At 33.1% G+C, this 20,582-nt stretch overlaps 1 protein-coding gene across 1 annotated transcript; it reads right to left on the bottom strand.

Moving 5' to 3' along the window:
* Positions 1-1,659: 1,659 nt before the first annotated feature.
* On the bottom strand, positions 1,660-4,165 carry LOC136061533 (photosystem II 22 kDa protein, chloroplastic-like). Its single transcript, XM_065777329.1, has 4 exons — positions 3,759-4,165; positions 3,536-3,652; positions 2,320-2,563; positions 1,660-2,023 (listed from the first exon to the last, which is right to left on the bottom strand). The coding sequence occupies exons 1-4, from the start codon at positions 3,969-3,971 to the stop codon at positions 1,779-1,781; spliced, it is 819 nt and encodes a 272-aa protein (XP_065633401.1). The 5' UTR covers positions 3,972-4,165; the 3' UTR covers positions 1,660-1,778.
* Between the last annotated feature and the right edge of the window lie 16,417 nt (positions 4,166-20,582).

The following is a 20,582-nucleotide window of genomic DNA, read 5'->3' as shown; positions in this document are numbered from 1 at the left end:
GTACCACTTACCACCACATGCATAGGACTATTCTATTATATAATCTTGTATTCTCTGCAATACTTTTTTCTATTACCAAGCAATCATTTTAGGTGCATAGATGCTGCCATATTGACTAACAAAAATGGACCGTTAGAACATTATGGTTAATATATTTTCAATAGTGAGAAGAATTTTTTAAATGGAACAGTCCAACATAAGCTTTCACAGAGATGCTTTATTGGCTCTACTCGTGGAACGGCGTGGACTCTTATTGCTTGGATTCAATTAAGAACTAAATTAACAATTATTCTCTATGCATGTCACAATAGCATAGTAAAAAATGTTACGTCCACAACATTTTTACAATACTTTCACAATAAATCGTAGATGGTAAGTTGTTAATGATTCTAATTTGAATCCACAACTTAAATTACATTTTTGCCCACTCGTAATAACCAATAACAATTTGTGACTTAAAATTTGTTGTGAATATAGCATTTCTCATGATGTAAATGTATCGCTTATTTTCTATATTTCAAAACCACTTGAGTGACCCTTAATCCCTAATTTAAGAATCAAATCTTTTTTGTTACAGTTGCAAGTCAAGAATCAAGGGATTGCCTCCTTCCTTAATACCCACCAAATGGCACCATTCGGATGCCTTTGGCAAGAGGGAGGGATCACTGCCCTTTTAAGCCCAAAGGATGGGTCATCAGCAAATTTACTATAATCTCCCAAAGCTCCAACGACCCCCAAGCAAGGTAAATATTTAGGATAAAAAAGAGAAGAAGAGAATTTAGCTTCATAGATGAAATTTCCTGTTTCCAGAGTCAATACAATAGTGATAGAGTTACTTGTTGTAAATTGTAATCGCTTCAAAGGGGCACTGGAAAAGCTACACATAAAGGCTTATAGTACCATTGAGAATTTTCTTCCTTCAAGGGAAGCTCATACTATACGTTTCTCCAATGTTATAAATTTGTTACTTTTGACCATAGATAAATTATTTCCTTCTTGCGTCAATGATAATTGCGCATGTCAATCCTATTTCGCAACAGAGAAAGTAGTTCTCAAACATTTTCGGTCACATGACTGAAGCATGAAAGTGTAAACTTTGCGTCAAAGATAAAAATTGCATATCCACTTTAGGGACTAAACTGGTTCATTTGAAACATCAATGATTAAAAAGTTCATAGCGTCAACTTTAGGAACCAATAATCTATTTTGATTGTAAAAAAGGTGTTGTTCATAAAGTCACGAGGAATTGTTTTCAGAGTTATTTTACATGGACAGATTCCTCAAACGTTTTCTAGCTCAATGCATATTATTATCACCTGTACCTGTACCTGTTGACATGATCTAGCTAGTTGGCTTGTTGCCATTAGTCAATGCCAGAATCCTAGAATGTCAAAGGTTATATCATATGTGCAGTCTGCCAAGTGATGAAATGCAAATGGCATCAATAAAGTTCTATCCGACATAGTGCAACATTTTCCTTCTAAAAATAGGCTTATATTGCACCAGAGGGATTAACAAGCATCAAATACAAGCGCTCTGCCAAGAGATAAAGGGGAAGTCAAATGGTCTGGCTTTGACACACCAGAGAAAAGAACCCCACTACCAGAAGATTCTTTTTGGAACAAATGTAAACCCAATTCTTACAGCCTTAGTGTCTGGTAAACGAAGCAAACGAAGCAGAACTGTCATATAAACCATCCAATGATTGCAAGAGTGAGAGAGTATTATTTCTTACATCGAATGAAATACAACAAAGTTCCTTACAATCATAACTAGCCTTACTCATTTTCCTCATCGGTAACAAATTTACCAGTCCCAGGATTCAATGCAGCGAAGAAGAAGAAGATAACATTGAACAACACAAGGGGCTCAATTTCATTGATGGGAATCCCAGTCTCAATGTTCAATTGTGCTAAAGCTCCCTTCCCGGTAATAATTTCTCCAATTAAAGAGAAAGCAATACCCAACTGAGCCAATCTTCCTACAAAGAGCTCATTCGCCTTTGTAAATCCAAATAGAGGACCTAGCATTCCAAAACATTGGCAAAGATTAATACTAGAATATATATTATACCACTTACATGTGCATATAATATGTATCAATTGCAAGGTCAAGAGTCTTGTAGCTTAATGACATTGCTCAGTTCTTCCACAAAGAAGAACCTAACTTGAAATCCCCCCCACCCCCAGTTATTGTAAAAAAATAAAAATAAAAAATATCAACTATAACGGAATAATCAAGAAAGAGACCCAAGATTAATTAAATATTCATGCTGCTTGTTTCCTTGGTAAAAGTAAACATTCTAGAATGGTGAATTACCTCCTTCTTTAAGACCCAATGCTGATCTGAAGCTTTTGCCAGGAGGAATCACTGCCTTTTCAAGTCCAGTGGGTGACTCATCAACAAATTTACCACGGTCCCCCAAAGCACCTATGGCTCCAAGCAGAGTGAAAAGAATGAAGAAAAGAAGAAGAGGCTCAGCTTCATATATGGGAATTCCAGTTTCCAGATTCAATTGTGATAGAATTCCTTTGCCTGTGATTGCTTCACCCAACAAGGATGCCTGCGCAAAAAGGCTTATTATAACATTAATAACTAGTTTTGAACTTTGTTAGTAAGAGATTAGAAACCTTCATACTTCTTGAAGCGATCATTCCACATGACTATCCATCATTCTAAATTTGTAGTTGTGATGATAGACGGTATTGGATGTTAATATAATGAGTCATCCAAAAAATAAAATCTGAACAAATATGCAAAGCAAAAATAGTTAAACCAAAATAGGAGAGAGTTAGTTCTATCTCTCCTTTCAGATATCTTTCTATATACTGCCAAGCTACAATGACTTTGGTGACCACATGAACAGAGCATTGTGTTTCCATCGCTGTAAACATGTAATTCTGCTGATGGACATTTCCTTCTTAATTCTAGCATCATAAGTTGTAACTTTCTAACACCAATCCTATTCTCTCCATTTTCAGATGTCACACCAATAGTACTGAAAGACGGTGAGGATGCAATGATGGACAAAATTGTATCAATTGTAGCATGTTTTATTCAACATTTGGTTTCATCGATACTCCTATGTTAAGTACGTTGTCGTGTGATATCAGTGCCCTGCTATGGGACACGAGTTGCTAGCCAATGAAAAACTTAAGCTTAATGTGACATCTCTTTGCTTCTGTTAAACAAATATATAAGCCAATGAAAGCTTAAGCTTCCACATCGATCTTGCTGCTTATTTTAGACACCTCCAACATCTTATTTTCCTTTGTAAAATATTAGTACTTGATGAACAAACCTAAAATGGGAATTCTCATTAACACGACCACTAATAAATACTACTTTTATAAAAATAAAAATAAAAATTAATGTATGTTGAAGATTTTTTTAATTATATATCAATGATACTACAATTTTGCAAGTTCTTTTTAAGAGTAAAAAATTAACAAGTTGATGCATCTTAAACAAGTAGCACTTAACTAGCAGCCTATTTGCAAGAAAATTATAGAAAAAGAGAAGGAGATGTACTCACAGCGAAGCCAATCATGGCAACTCGACCCACAAAGAGCTCATTCTGCTTAGTAAAACCAATGCCTCCGGAGGTGCCAAAGAGACCATCTTCAACCTTTGCCTTTGGCTTTGGCTCAACCTAGTGAACAAAAGCAAAAAATCAGAACAAGTCTTGTATGGGAAATTTATGCTTCCCACTCTTTTCTTCTTTGAATCAATAAAGGACTTTAAAAGGAAATGAAAACCTTCTTGGGAGTGGCTTTGGTTTTAGATTTGAACAGAGCAAAAGTTGTAAATACTTGGGAAGAAGAAGTATTGGTAGGAAGACTAGGGAGCAATAGATGAGAGAATGGCTTGGGTCTTAGTTTCTGAACTTGGAAATTTAGTAAGGAGTCTCTCTTCAAATCCACCACATTGCTAGTAGAAACACTAGCCATGAGCAACATCGTTTGTGCCATGACTTCTGTTTGATATTTTTTGTGATAGTGTAGTATGAAAATGCTTCTACTCTGCCTTCTAATGCGATTGTTTTTTTAAGGAGGGAGATGTGTGTCTTAGAAAGTACAATGAGAGATGAGGATATGGTGTGAGGGTTAATGAAGGGCAACTAGAGTGCCCACGTCTATGCATATAGTTCTTTGTAATTTTGAAGATGAGCAGCAACTAGAGTGCCCACGTCCATGTATAATAGTACCTTGTAATTTTGAAGATAATGTTTTGTGTTGAAGCTGAAGGCTATTTTAGAAATTGAACCTATTGAAGAACAAAATTCTCACATAATTGAACTTTGGAAAAAAATAAAAGAAAAAGGGGAAAGTTAAGCATTCGCAGCAGTGGAGCTAAAAATTTAGCTTTTTAGCTCCACTAAAAGTTACTTTATCTATTATACCTACACACATGCTGCAGTAGTATATCTATTTTAACTATCAACACAATAAAATAATATAAGCATCACAATAAAATAATATACCCCTACAATAAAATAATATATCTCACAACCCAAAAAAACATCCTAGCATCGACCACAACCTCCTCTACAATCAGCCACAGCCACAGCCACCACTACCACCACCACCACCACCACCAACACAGACACAATCAAACCCACAAACAAAATAAATCCCCAAACAACCATCATAGTCACCAATCCACCACCACAGCCACCAAGCCCACAGGAAAAAAAAAAATCAAACACCATACCACCAAACCATAGCCACAACAACCACCATCGCCACCACCACAGCCATCAAACCCACAGAAGAAAAAAAAAAAATATCATAGTCACCAATCCACCACCACAGCCACCAAGCCCACAGGAAAAAAAAAAATCAAACACCGCACCACCAAACCATAGCCACAACAACCACCATCGCCACCACCACAGCCATCAAACCCACAGAAGAAGAAAAAAAAAAACCAAACATCATTCCACCACCACAGCCATCAAACCCACAGAAGAAAAAAAAAAATCAAACATCATCCCACAACTACAGCCATCAAACCCATAGAAGAAAAAAAAAAAAAAAAATCAAACATCATTCCACCACCATAGCCGGGGGATCGACGGCGTGGATTGATGTGGATCGACGGTGTGGGTCTAGCGGCGAGGATCGACAGCGTGGGTCTGGCGCGAGGTTCGACGATGGCGTGGGTCTGGGTTTGGCGGCAAGGATCGACAGCGTGGATCTGGCGACGAGGTTCGACGGTGGCGTGGGTCGGCAGTGTGAGCTTGGGCTGGCAACGGTGAGAGAGAGAGAGAGAGAGAGAGAGAGAGAGAGAGAGAGAGAGAGAGAAGGTTAATATTTTAATCAGGTAAGGATTAAAAATTTTTTTTTTTTTTTAGCTCTCATGAACAGTGCACATCTATTTATAGATGTGCACTGTAGCAATGGAGCTAAAATTTTTAGATTTAGCTCCACTGCTGCAGCAAGACTTTTGTGATTATGAAGCTAAATTTTAGCAATATAGCATTATACCTCCACTGCTACAAATGCTCTAATTCATTCATATATAACCTTTTATTGTCCTATAAAAAAATAAAAATAAAAAATTCTTTTATTGCAAATTTCATGCGCAAAATAAAATAGCTCTCTTTTTCCTCTCATATTAGTGTGGTTTTGTTAACGTGCACTCAAGCATGGTTACAAATGAACCAAGGTATTTATAAAAAAAGTTCAAGATTGACTTTGTAAAAATCTTGTTTATGCTCAATTATTTAGTAAATGAGTCAAGCTCAAGCATAAGTTTAGGCTTAAATTTTTAAAGGTCAAGCTCAATTATAATAATGTGCTTATAAATAGACTCGTAAGAATAAAGCTCAATTAAAGTATTATTATACTATATGTTTATATATATATATATATATATATATAGTACTTAGATAGATGAAATATTAGATTGTGTTAGTTTTTAAGTTCATGAAATGTCAAATTCTTATTTTTAACAAATTTTTAACTTGTAACTCAACTGATTGGCACCTCCTAGTGTTTCAAATGAAGATATCTACATTTCAAATCCTCAATTCCCAACTATGAAATTCTACCCAATACAAGGTTGAAGGATCTAATTTTTATAATTTCATCACTAAACTGATTCTATCTAATAATTAGAATATATTTGTAGAGGAATAAAATTTTAATTGTAGTTTTTACTATACATAAGGGGAAAAAAAGTTAATTAAGTAACTCGTGAACAAGTTTAAGTTTGTTCGGTAGGAAACTAAAGTAAGCTTGGGCATGTAATTTAGTTTGGTGATGAGCTCGAGGTTGACTTGTGATACTTCCCAAGAAATTCTGATAGATTCAAAGGAATTCTAAGGAGTCAGTGGGCTGGAATGTCTCCGGATGTTCTTGATCTAGTAAGAAGAGTCCTGAGAAAACAGAGAAAGTCAGCGGAGAAGACCGGTGGTGGCCGGCCTTTGATTCTCCGATGGTAAAGTTAGAAAACTGGAGGATAGGAAAACTGTGTTTTTACGTTTCTCAAATTCTCTCCGGAGAAAGAAAAAGGAAAAAGATCCCCTTACCTTTGCAGAGACAGGCCTTTATATAGCAGTAGAAATCAGTTACTTCTACCAATCGTTGTAGAGTTTGGAGGATTCAGTGTATAACTTCCATAACTGCCACAAGGGTTACCTCTTCAGATCTGCGTTGAGACTTAAGCGATACAGCTTTTGGTTGAAAGGGTGTTTAGTCTGTCTGTGAATTGACCTCGTCCGTCATTAATGACGGACGAGGTCTAGCTCTATTACCCATCTCGTCCGTCATTACTGAAGGACGAGATATGCAGCCCGCTCGTCCTACACTGGACGAGCGTACATGGGCATTAGTGGTAACGGAGGGACGAGGGTATTAAGCACAGCTGAGCACTGAGGTGGACGACTATAAGGACGAGTGTTTGAACTTGGATGTTTTCTGGCACCATCAACTTGTATTCAAGATAAAATTAAATGAGCAATCATAAACTTGCAAATATTCGGCTCTTTTACAACCCTCCAGTTGTGGTTGTTTTAAATAATCTCTTGAATCGTTCAAACCTCGGGTCAAATTGACCTGAGACCCCTAAGAGCCTATGTCCATGTTTAGCACTCTTAACAATTGAGGTAAGCTGCTTGGTTGTATACTCTACAGAATTTAGATTATACTTATTTTGTTTTTAGAGGGTTAACAGATTCTCATTTTATTATAACACATCTCAACATATTATTATTCTCATTTTAAACTTAAACTTTTTTATGTTGATCGGTTCGAATTTAAAAACCATAGTGAGGTCCGGGTTTGAAAACCATGGTAACGAATCGCAACCAATATTTAATTTTCTTATCACAAATTAAATGGGATGAACTTAAGGTGGGGGATTTAAAGAGAAACATTAAGGTCTCATTTGGTACTCCCTCAAACATATGTTTTTAGTTTTTAAACAACATTACATGTATTTTCACACACTTTTTCACATACATGTATTTTCACACACTTTTTCGCATACACGTATTTCCACACATATTTTCAAATAACAAAACACATATTTTTAAATGCATGTACCAAACCCCTCCTAAATTTTATGGAATTATAAATGCACGCCAACTAGGGGCACAATTGAGGGTTTAGCTTTGCTGTAAAAAAAGGTGTTGTTTTACCGGTTGTTGATGTTTTCTCTTGGCTTATTCGTGCTGTGATTTCACAATCTCGAGCACAAGATTGTTTATTTATTGTTATGGGCCCCCTTATTTTTTGTTGAGACGTAAATTTTGGAAAATTGTTTCAAGCTTTGTGGCTGAATTTGTCTCAAGAGGACAAATGAGGGGCTAAAACTTGCTCCATCTGAAGGAGGTTAGGGGCAAACGGGAGATTCGATTTGGGTTCTTTTGGCACCAAATACATGTGGTGTATTAAAAGGAGAGGTATGGAAATACCAAACAAATATTTAGCGTTAGCGTTTCCCAATGTTCACATGCCAGCAACAAAATCTTATCACAGCCCAATCATTAATTAAAAAATTTTTTTCTCAATAAAATAATTTATTTTATTAATTTTTTTATTGTAAGAAATTTTAAAAACAAAACCCAAAAAAAATAATCATTTAATAAAATTAGATGGAATGATTAATTGAATAAAAATAAAAGTTATAAGAGTGAAATGAATAAATCAAAAATTATATAAATGAATTAAATTTTTTTAAAAAAATAAAATGTGTAATTTATAATTTAGCTGTGAAAATAAATAATCATCTGAACAGATACATAGATTAAAATTCTATCAAATAAAAAAAAAATTGTGAAAAGAAATAATGAGAAAGGTTTTGCTGCATAAAGAGGTATATAAAGTCTATTTAATTATATGCATTACAAATGACACTTTAACGCATTACATGTCTCTTTTTCTTTTTTTTCTTTTTTGTCACATATCCCTGCGGGCCTGCGGCAATAGCAGCAAAACCTTTCCCAATTTATGGGCATTGAAGATATACTAGAAATATCAGTAAAAAAAAAAGATACGCAAGAAATATTTTCCCTAGCAACCAACCAATCCACTATGACTTGTGTTGACTCAATTGAGTGTAACATAAGGCCAGTAGTACTTGTTGTTAGAGCAAGATGCCGACTCGGTTTTTATGCAATGAATTTGCGGTCAAGAATCAGATGCAAGGAGGATCCTGAGAAAGGACACATTATTAGTCGTCCAATTTTTGTTGGGAATGTGCACCACACACTATAAACTGATAATACCAGATCCTGCAAAAATACAAGTTGGAACTAATGTATCTGAAGCTGACAAATCTTGAATTGACACCTCAACAAAAGACAATCCAACTGGTTGTTTCTAGATTCTCATCGGCCACCGCACAAAAGCATTTGAAAGGTATAATACCCTCCTCCGTACTACTACCCAAGGTCCCAAAAGCCCTATTTAGTATTTACCTAATGGGCTCTGCATCAATGCGTTTTTGTGTAACAAGGTGCATAGTGCATACTCCAGCAAGCCCATTTAAATTTCATGGGTGTTTCTTTGAAACCATTAACACATAATATGGCCAAAATGGCCCAATACCACTTATTTTTGAAATTTTTAGGAAAAAAACACTGTTTCGGAAATAAATAGGAAAGTACCACTTTTTCAAGAACTCGAGTTTCAGAAACTCGAGTTCCTCTCAATTTTGCCACCGTGGCGCTGCTGAGCTGGAATTTGGGCGATTAAAAAAAATTATGTGATACTCGAGCTTGGTAAACTCGAGTTCCATGCAACACACTACTCGAGTATACCAGGCTCGAGTACGTTTTATAAATAAAATGGAAAAAAAAATAATTTACACAGTACTCAAGTTTACCAAACTCGAGTACTGTGTAATTTTTTTTTTTTTTTTTTGTTTTTTGTTTGGGGATAATCGACAAATAAACATAAAGATAAAAGTAAGTGGTTTTTTTTTTATGTTTTTATTTATTTAAACAGAAGCATTGTAAAATATAGAGATTTTAATTTCAAAATATGAATTTAATTTCTACATTAATTAAAATTGTTCATCGTTTTCTCATAAAAATTATTCACTATTTTCTGTATAAACTATTTATACAATTTTGCATAAAATTATTTTCTGTTTAGCATTATTTAAGAAATTGTTCACTCTCTTTTCAGCATAAATTATTTTCTGTTTACTGTTTAAAAAATTGTTCACTGTTTTCTCATAAAACACCTAGTGAAATCGTGTTTTCTAAATTTAAACACCAAATCTGAATGCTTTTTCATGTTTGAATTTCACAATAATCGAATATATTTTTCTGCATTGATAAAATTTGTTTCTACATTAATAAAATTTGCTCTCTGCACATCATATTTACTGTATATTCAAATCTACTTACTGCATTCATAAAATCTGTTTTTTGCATTAATTAAAACTGTTCACTATTTTCTTATAGAAATTGTTCACTGTTTTCTGCATAAACTATATCTAGCATTCTGCATAAAATTATTTTCTGTTCAGCATTATTTAAAAACTTGTTCACTCTCTTTTATGCGTATATTATTTTCTGTTCACTATTTAAAAAATTGTTCGCTGTTTTCTCATAAAACACCTAGTGAAATCGTATTTTCTAAATTTAAAAGCCAAATCTGAATGCTTTTTCATGTTTAAATTTCACAATAATCAAATTTGTTTTTCTGCATTGATAAAATTTGTTTCTAGGTTGATAAAATTTGCAATCTACACATCATGTTTATTATATATTCGAAGCTGCTTACCGCATTCATAAAATCTGTTTTTTGCATTAATTAAAATTGTTCATTGTTTTCTCATAAAAATTGTTCACTGTTTTCTACATAAACTGTTTTTAGCATTGGCACAGTTATTGCACTTAAATGGTTTTTGTGTTTTTTTAAATATGTAACCATATGAATAATGGACAAACTCCATGAAAGAAAAATGAATGATTCGTATAAATCACCTAACGGTAAATGCCTCGAAAAATTCGAATTTGTAAAAAAGTTCGAATTAGTTGAATGTAGAAATTCGAAAAAAATTGATGGAAAATCAATGAACTTACCAAATCGTGAAGGTGTACATAAGATGTACAGATAGTCTTGACTTGTTGAGAAATTTGATTTCGTTGAAAGTACAAAATAATGAAAATTCAATGGAAAAGTATGTACGTTAGATGTATAGATGTATGAATTTGTTTAAAAATTTAAATTCGTTGAATGTACAAAACTGTGAAAACTCAAGGAAAAATTGTGTACATTAGATGTACAGATAGTACGAATTTGGATGATTTGTACATCTAATGTAATTAATTTTCCATTAAGTTTACTCAATTTGGTATGTTCTTCAACTTTCATTTGAATTTTCACGATTTTACACACTCAACGAATTCAAATTTTTCAACAAATTCGTACTATTTGTATACAAAAAACTAAATTCAAATTTATAAAAAAAAAAATGGATTGGTTAGGGGGGCCTAACTAGATGTATGTACTCTAATTAGTATAAGACAACTCTTGTGAATGTTTCGAAGAATGATTCTATAATCCGATTGAATGTAAGATATGAATGGTTGATTTACGTTATCCAAGAAACACATGTATATGTAATATTAAATATTAATTAGTTATATATGTAATATCTAAGCGGCTGCGGCTCTATTACTGTTAATTTAGATAGGAATTCCAATGGATTTATCTGATTCAGAGGGGAAGAACTTGCAGCAGTATCTCAATTTCAATTCAAACATGGGTTTGATTCGCACTCCATGTTTTGAGAAATATTTACCATCCGAAAAGAGGAAAAACGGAGTCTTTGTCTAAAGAAATGCCTTGAGAAAGGGCAGATGTATAGAACCTTTCAACGAGATAGTGCTTTTTCAACTCTCTCAAAATGGAATCTATTCCAAACATATATGCCATGGTTCCTTACTTCGACAGGGTACAAATATCTAAATTTGATATTTTTAGATACTTTTTCAGACCTATTGCCGATACTACGTAGCAGCCAAAAATTTGTATCCATTTTTCATGATATTATGCATGGATCAAATATATCATGGCGAATTCTTCAGAAAAAATTGTGTCTTCCACAATGGAATCTGATAAGTGAGATTTCGAGTAAGTGTTTACATAATCTTCTTTTGTCCGAAGAAATGATTCATCGAAATAATGAGTCACCATTGATATCGACACATCTGAGATCACAAAATGTTCGGGAGTTCCTCTATGCAATCCTTTTCCTTCTTCTTGTTGCTGGATATCTCGTTCGTACACATCTTCTCTTTGTTTCTCGAGCCTATAGTGAGTTACAGATAGAATTTGAAAAGGTCAAATCTTTGATGATTCCATCATACATGATTGAGTTGCGAAAACTTCTGGATAGGTATCCTACATCTGAGCTGAATTTTTTCTGGTTAAAGAATCTCTTTCTAGTTGCTCTGGAACAATTAGGAGATTCTATAGAAGAAATACGGGGTTATGCTTCCGCGGCAACATGCTATGGGGCAGTAGGCCCGCTTATGGGGTCAAATCAATACGTTCTAAGAAGAAATATTTGAATATCAATCTCATCGATCTCATGAGTATCATACCAAATCCCATCAATCGAATCGCTTTTTCGAGAAATACGAGACGTCTAAGTCATACAAGTAAAGAGATCTATTCATTGATAAGAAAAAGAAAAACGTGAACGGTGATTGGATTGATGATCAAATAGAATCCTGGGTCTCGAACAGTGATTCGATTGATGATAAAGAAAGAGAATTCTTGGTTTAGTTCTCCACCTTAACGACAGAAAAAAGGATTGATCAAATTCTATTGAGTCTGACTCATAGTGATCATTTATCAAAGAATGACTCTGGTTATCAAATGATTGAACAACCAGGAGCAATTTACTTACGATACTTAGTTGATATTCATAAAAAGTATCTAATGAATTATGAGTTCAATACATCTTGTTTAGCAGAAAGATGGATATTTCTTGCTCATTATTAGACAATCACTTATTCACAAACCTCGTGTGAGGCTAATAGTTTTCATTTCCCATCTCATGGAAAACCCTTTTCGCTCCGCTTAGCCCTATCCCCCTCTAGGGGTATTTTAGTGATAGGTTCTATAGGAACTGGACAATCCTATTTGGTCAAATACCTAGCGCAAAACTCCTATGTTCCTTTCATTACAGTATTTCTGAACAAGTTCCTGGATAACAAGCCTAAGGGTTTTCTTATTGATGATAGTGACGATATTGACCGTGACCTTGATACGGAGCTGGAGCTTCTAACTATGACGAATGCGCTAACTATGGATATGATGCCGGAAATAGACCGATTTTAATTAATACAAAAAACAGATTTTATGAATGCAGTAAGTAGATTTGAATATACAGTAAATATGATGTGCAGAGAGCAAATTTTATTAATGTAGAAACAAATTTTATCAATGCAGAAAAATATATTCGATTATTGTGAAATTCAAACATGAAAAAGCATTTAGATTTGGTGTTTAAATTTAGAAAACACGATTTCACTAGGTGTTTTATGAGAAAACAGTGAACAATTTTTTAAACAGTAAACAGAAAATAATTTATGCTGAAAAGAGAGTGAACAATTTCTTAAATAATGCTAAACAGAAAATAATTTTATGCAAAATCGTATAAATAGTTTATACAGAAAATAGTGAATAATTTTTATGAGAAAACAATGAACAATTTTAATTAATGTAGAAATTAAATTCATATTTTGAAATTAAAATCTCTATATTTTACAATGCTTCTGTTTAAATAAATAAAAACATAAAAAAAAGCCACTTACTTTTATCTTTATGTTTATTTGTCGATTATCCCCAAACAAAAAACAAAAAAAACAAAAAAAAAAAAAAAAAAAAATTTACACGGTACTCGAGTACTGTGTAAATTATTTTTTTTTCCATTTTATTTATAAAACGTACTCGAGCCTGGTATACTCGAGTGGTGTGTTGCATGGAACTCGAGTTTACCAAGCTCGAGTACCACATAATTTTTTTTATTCGCCCAAATTCCAGCTCAGCAGCCCCACGGTGGCAAAATTGAGAGGAACTCGAGTTTCTGAAACTCGAGTTCTTGAAAAAGTGGTAGTTTCCTATTTATTTCCGAAACAATGTTTTTTTCCTAAAAATTTCAAAAATAAGTGGTATTGGGCCATTTTGGCCCACATAATATTATAATCTGGATCCTAAATTGCAATGCAATAGTTATTGGCCCAACCCAAGTTGGAAATGTTATATACTTATAATACTATGGGTCTAGTAGGCAGGCCGACCCAAACGTGGCGAAATCTTCAAATAGAATCTTTATGTTATTACTTAAATAGTATTTAACTAGCATTTTAAATAATAATTTTATAAAAAAATAATTCTTTTTACTTTTAATATGATTTTTTTTGGGGAGAAAATGCTAAAAATTATACCAAAATTTAGTACAAATTGATATTATAACTGATGTGATCAGTGACATGAAGCTTTCAAAAATGCTAGAGATATTATAAAATTTATAACATAAGAATTACAAAGATATATCACCAATCACAAAAATTCATTCAAAAATGTATTCAATAGTTTATTGAAATTCACCTATCATATTCATTGTCACATCAAATTATAAAAGTTATATAGACCACCACACACCCTTAACGCAATGGTCATTCCACTGATATAAGTGTTTGTGGGGTGTGGAGAATAAGAGCTAATGTTCAAGTCTCTATGAGCGAGTTTCATACACATATACACTTAGATAGGTTAGAGTAGAATTTTTATCTTGTATAAAAATAAATACATAAATAAATAAAAGTTATATAGTAAAATTTGTCTTATCTCTATCTCTAACATTACTTAATTCTTTGGGCTTTTTTAATAGTGAAAAAAAATGTAAACTAAAATTTTTTTAATATCTCCCAAAAATATTTATATATAAAACTTAAAAAAAAAAAAAAACAATTGTTGCCCCCAAATTTGGGGCCTTTCTCTTAATAGTGAAAAAAAATGTAAACTAAAATTTTTTTAATATCTCCCAAAAATATTTATATATAAAACTTAAAAAAAAAAAAAAAACAATTGTTGCCCCCAAATTTGGGGCCTTTCTCTAGTAGGGTCATAGGGGGCCCCAAGCAATAGCTTAATTGGCCTAGGCCTAAGGTCGGCCCTACTATACATTAACCATCTATTTTAGGAAACTTTTTATAAAAAATTGAAAAAATTGTCAAATTAATTAGTAACTTTTTCATTTTTCTATAAAATGGTTCCTAAAATGATTTATTAATATTTATCCTTAGGGCATAAGTTGATAAAACCCTAATACTATTACTATCCCTTATTCCACATAGGCATAGGAGCATAGCCTCGTCACTTGTCACTTTAGAAAACATTGAAAAAATGATGCGGTCTTGATGTTTGAATTTAGGTGGTGTTTGGTTCAACCTAAAATATTTTCAGGTGAAAAATGTTTAATATTTTTGAAAAAAAAATTAATTTCAAATGTTTGGCTATGTGTTTGAAAATACTTCGAAAAATATTTTCAAATGTTTGATTGCATTCTTGAAAATTCTATGGAAAACATATTTTCAACTATTTTCTCACCTTTTTTTTTTCATTTCCTAAGCATATATAATAATAATAAAATTTGTTTATAAAAAATGAAAGCATAAACCAATTTTCTGCCATAAGTGGTTTTATTTTATGGTCAACCGAAAAAAAGTTTCCAGTTGATCGACATTTTCCGTTGCCCTAAACACTTGTTGCAGAAAATATTCTTTGAAAATCAATTTCTGGCAAACCAAATACAGCCTAACAGTAGAGAATTGATGATGTGTTTGGCAAGGTTGTCAAAGTCGAGATCTTATGCAAGATCATGAGAGGTAGCCAAGTAGGTGGGATTGTAAATCGTATAATCAAATCATGGATCATAAGATCTTATCTTTTTGTTGGAAAAAATAGGAAAAAACACAATGGTAGTGACTTTTTATGTTGAAATAATCACATAAATTATGAATTCGTCTATGTATAAAAAATAAAAAATATTTGCATCAGTATGATGTCATTTGTTATACCATATATCACATCTATACTAACATAACAAATATGCTTAAGTTTTAACACAACGAATTCAAAAAGTTTAGGAAAACTTTAATTTGCAACAAAGTATCACATCAATACATATGCCTATTAAAAAAACTATCAATACATATGGAAATGCTTTCCAAGTTCTATGTTCAAAATCCAAAATAAGTTAGCAAATATAAATTAGTTAACTATAGAATGAAATGCAAAAAGCAATACGAATAATAAGGTGAAGTGAATTTTTTATCATCCATTCTTAGGATCTTATTACAACCACCATCATAATCATTATCAATATCATCCATTTTGTCATCTATGTCAATTCCAGCATTAACATCCATGGAATAATCAGAGAGATGGCTATGCGATTTTTAGTTACTGAATAGTGAATGCGGATTTTTTGAGTTTAAGAGTGAGGTTTATATATATATATATAGAGAGAGAGAGAGAGAGAGAGAGAGAGAGAGAGAGAGAGAGAGATTTTAAGTTCACCAAGGATAATTTTGACACTTCAATACTCATAATGGCATTAGTATTAGGGGTGTAACACCCTCCCAGTTGCTATTTTGCNTTATATGTAATTTAGTTTATTTTATTATCTTTTGGATGGAAATTTTTACATGACAAATGACCCAAATAAAAAAACTAGTTTATTGCCACATCAACGGAAGCTAATTTTTTATTTTGGTTGTTAGTATGTCAACAATTTCCATCAAATAACGTCATACACTAAATTTACTTGGCACTAAAAGGTTAGGGACCAAATTGACACAATTGAAATGTTATAGACTAAATTGAATTATAATGTAACTGATAGTGACAATACATTGTTTACCATAATATTTTTTTTATTCAAAGTAGGTTTTTTTAACTCTTCATTTAATATTTAAAAAAAAAAAAAAAAAAAAACCTCATCTCTTCTTCTTTCTCTCTCTTTTTTGCTCACTCACCCATTCATATCTCCCTTCTCTTATAGGTCTCCACTCTCACCATTCAATTCAGTCCTTTTGGTGGCAACAGGGAGGTAGAAGCTTAAAGGAGACGTGATGGTAGAAGCTTGAAGGCAACCGACAAGCGGCTTGAATATTGTTTTTGGGTTTTGCTAGCCGTTGGTCATGGGTTTACCGCATGGGTCTAGGTTTTGCTCGCAATGGGTAATGGATTTGCTGTCGTGGGTCGTGCATTTGTTAATCGATGTTTGAGGCTTACGTTTGAATGGTTGTGGGTCGTAGGTTTTAATGGGTTGTAGGTCTTGGGTTGTTTTTGGTGGTGTTGTAAAGTGGTTGGTGATGTTGTTTCTATGGTTGCATTAGGTTTGAATGGGTTGTGGGTCGTGGGTTTGATCTTGGGTTAGTTTCAGAATTGATTTGTGGTTTGAGTGGCTAGTTTGGTGGTTCAGTGGTGGTTGTTGTCGGTGGTGATTAGTTAGATTTACAGTGGAGAAAGAGAGGCATTTTGGAAGAAAGGGAAGATTGAAGAGAGAGACAGTATTTATATTATTTTATTGTTTTACATTATTTTATTGGGTTGTATGTAAAAAAAAAAAAAGAATTGAAATTTTGAGCGTATTATTAGATAGGTTGGTAAATAGGTAAATAGTATTTGAGGATGTAAATAGGTTTTTGTTTTTTGCTATTAGGTCACTAGTATTATTGGAGGTACTGGTTTTTTGTCAGACTGATTCAAATTTCTTTTTTGAGTGTGATTGAATGATCCTACAATTTGATTCTTTACTCTCATAAGTTCTAAGTGATCATGTTACAATCTACTATTTTTGGGTCGGTAGAATTGTAGGTATGTATGACCCTACAATTTGGACTACAAATTTAACAATTGGCCTTTGGCTTTTGCCTATTTTTGAAGTATTTGGTTTGTTTTTTTTTTTTTGTTTGTTTGTTTGTATTTTTTTTTTTTTTTTTTTTTTTTGCAAATAATTAACTTTTAGGTTTTTTAAGAAATAAGCTAGCTTTTTGTCACACATTTACATTACAATATTTTGACAAACTATAACTTTTTACATTATATAAATAAGCTATCAAAAATAAATTGTTGCCAAGCGAGGATTATGAACGAGGAATGGATGCAAGTGCAACCTTTTTATTCAAAAGTTATTTGTTTTTGGCAAAAATCCAAAACTAACCCTCTAACTTTCAGCTTTTGTCATTTCAGTCATCTAACTTTCAGTTTTGTTATTTTAGTCCTCTAAATTTCAATTTTTGTCAATGTAGTCTTCCATTATAACTCAGTTATATTTTTCCGTTAAGTGACCAAAACGATGCCATTTTGACTTTTTTTTTAAAAAAATTCATAGTTAAAAGAAAACTAAAAAAAAAGAAAAGAAAAAAAAAAAGAAAAGAAAACATGTTGAAAATGATGAACACAAATCCAGAGGGAATCAACGGAGTTCAGATGAGTTGGAACATGTGGCCACAAACGAAGGTTGAAGCGAGCAAGTGTGTAATCCCACTCGATGCCTCCATTTCTCCAATTCGCCCTCACCCTGACATCCCCATGCTCTCATACGCTCCGCTTTGTTGCAAAACCTATGCCTCTGTTCTCAACCCTTACGCTTGCATCATCTTCACCGCCAAGATCTAGATCTACCCTTTATGTTACCAGCGCAACCATTTCCCTCCTTACTATTCCATGATCTCTGATACCAATCTCCATGGCGAACTCTATGCTCAACACACCACCATTCAATACACTCTCCCCAGTTTTCGTTTTCGTGCTCGATACTTGCATGATTGAGGAGGAGATGGGCTATGTCAAATCGGCTTTGAGGCATGCAGCGTGCCATTGGCTTGTTGCCCGAGAACGCTGATGTGCATGAAATACATACAAAAAAAGTACTCATATATCTACATATTTAGCCTTACTTTTATGTTATTTTGTTACTGATTATATAATATCTTTGTGTTGCAGGTAACAAGGGCTTTACATGCAAAGTGGGGCTAAGCCAATTAAATTCAAGTCCAATTCGGATTAGGATTCCAGCCTGCACATCAGTTAATATTTTTGGCATAACTTTCGGTTCAGATATCCAATCGAGATGATTTAAGTTAGGCTGGAAAGTTAACTTAAAAGGCTACAACTTTGTAGTTTACCAAAAGTCCGAATTCTGAATTTAAATAGGCCAAAATCTTCGGTTAAGTAAAGCCTAAAAATCTAGGATTTTCTCAAAACGGGAATTCAACTTGTAATAGGATTCCTTGACTTATTTAAAGGCTCTTGCTAGGTTCTAAAGATTTAGGAATTTATGTCTTTAGAACTCTAATGTGTATTGTTGGCAAATCATAATCAAAACAAGTTGTTTAGTCTTGTTTAGGCTTGCTCAAAGTTGTGTCTCTTATGTAAAGTTGGAATCGAGTGGCTGCAGAAGTATTAGTTACTTTTGGTTTGGCTCGATCGATCGAAAATTAGACTCGATCGATCGAAAGTCGGCCAGAACGTTTTTCTGCAGAATTCCAACTCAGCCCAAACTCTATTTAAATGTCTTGAGGTTCAAGTAAAACTCTCCTATATATAAGGGAAACCCTAGAACGTTTTTGAGACTTTGTAGAGAGAGATTAGAGTGCCTCTTGTGCCTCCTTTTATTTTTAGGGTTTTGTACCCAAACCTCTCTAAGTCTTTGTTGCTCATACTTTACTGTTTGTGTGAATCTCTTGTGAGATTTATGAAGAGCTTTCCTTCACATAAACTTAGGATTTTCAAGGTAGAGATATTATCTATATCTTGATGATCAACAAGGTTGCTGCCATTGGAGCTTAAAGAATAACAAGTGTGGGTGCTTGTAGCTGATCGAAGAATCCAAGAAAGAAGGAGTCCGTGGATTCGGAGTTTGCACGTGGTCGTGTCAGTAAGTTCTATTGGTGGGTAGCATTAGGAAGTTAAGCAGGGAGCTTGTAAGTCCTTTTGTATGAACTTTGATTCTTTCAAGATAGTGAATTCAGGTTTACCTTGAGAATAGCTAGGTCAAATCCTCCCCAAGTTTTTATCGTGTGGTTTCCTGGGTGATCATATCATTGTAGTATTTATTATTCCGCTGCTTTATATTCTTGATATGATTGTATGTTTGTGATAACCTAGAACTGCATAATTTGACTAAGTTAATCACTTGGCTAATTAACTAGGTTAATCTGATTGGTTTAAGGGGTCTAAATTTCTAACAGCTCTTTAGGGTAAAAAGAGGAGAGGAGAAACCTGAGAGGAAAAGGAGGTGCCGCATAGAAGAATTTGCTTTTGGGAGTCTTTATGAAGAGGAGGATCTGAGGACAAAGGCGAGAGCTTCATGTTGATCAACCAATGCAGATGAAAGACATAAGTTTTATTTTATTTTTTTCAATTTTATTATGAACTAAATTTTATTTTCTAGATCATTGATGTAGTCTAGCAATGAACACACAATTTATTTTTTGAGTTATTTTATTTTTAATATTTCCATGATTGAGTGTTTAATTCTTATTCTTAATGCTTACTATTTTTTACAAATTATAGTTTGATCAATTGAATTACAATGAGACCGAGAGGTGATTTGTTATTTTAGTTCTAGAATTAAACACCATTAGTTGAGCGAAAGTAGAGATTCTTTACCGCGACTAGTGTGATTTTTCAAAAAATTCAAAGTACGTAATGAGTCTCCAATTAATTAAATTCACATAGAGATATGGAATTGTTAGTTGAAGATATTTTTGATATTATTCGAGAGAAGATATTGAATATTAAGGAGTTTTTAATCATCAACGGGAGATTATTAGAATTTAATAATTAGGAAGGATAAATTGTGTGGGATTTGTTAGGTGAAATCAATCACTCTAGATCTATTCTTATCATTTAATTCTTTTTATTCGTAGATTTATTTTTATTAAATAGTTTAATTTAATTCAGATAGTAGAACATTACATTTGTTTTCGATTTTTCCAAATAGTAATTAATTTAGTGAATTTCGGTACTCAATAACATAATTAATACTTGTGGGTTCGACACTCGTTTTTAAAAACACTTTACTACTTGTTA

The sequence above is a fragment of the Quercus suber genome, unplaced genomic scaffold (genome assembly GCF_002906115.3).
Source record: "Quercus suber isolate HL8 unplaced genomic scaffold, Cork oak 2.0 scaffold_153, whole genome shotgun sequence".
NCBI lineage: Eukaryota > Viridiplantae > Streptophyta > Magnoliopsida > Fagales > Fagaceae > Quercus > Quercus suber.
Note: the sequence above shows the minus strand (reverse complement) of the source record. Positions and strands in the feature narration are given on the sequence as shown.

What these genes read in the sequence shown, in the direction of transcription:
- LOC136061533 (XM_065777329.1), bottom strand. Translation starts at nt 3,971, where the DNA reads ATGGCACAAACGATGTTGCTCATGGCTAGTGTTTCTACTAGCAATGTG. An exon ending in CCAAAGCCACTCCCAAGAAG is followed by an intron (nt 3,653 to 3,758) that starts GTTTTCATTTCC and finishes TTTGTTCACTAG; the next exon opens with GTTGAGCCAAAGCCAAAGGC. An exon ending in ATTGGGTCTTAAAGAAGGAG is followed by an intron (nt 2,024 to 2,319) that starts GTAATTCACCAT and finishes TTGGAATGCTAG; the next exon opens with GTCCTCTATTTGGATTTACA.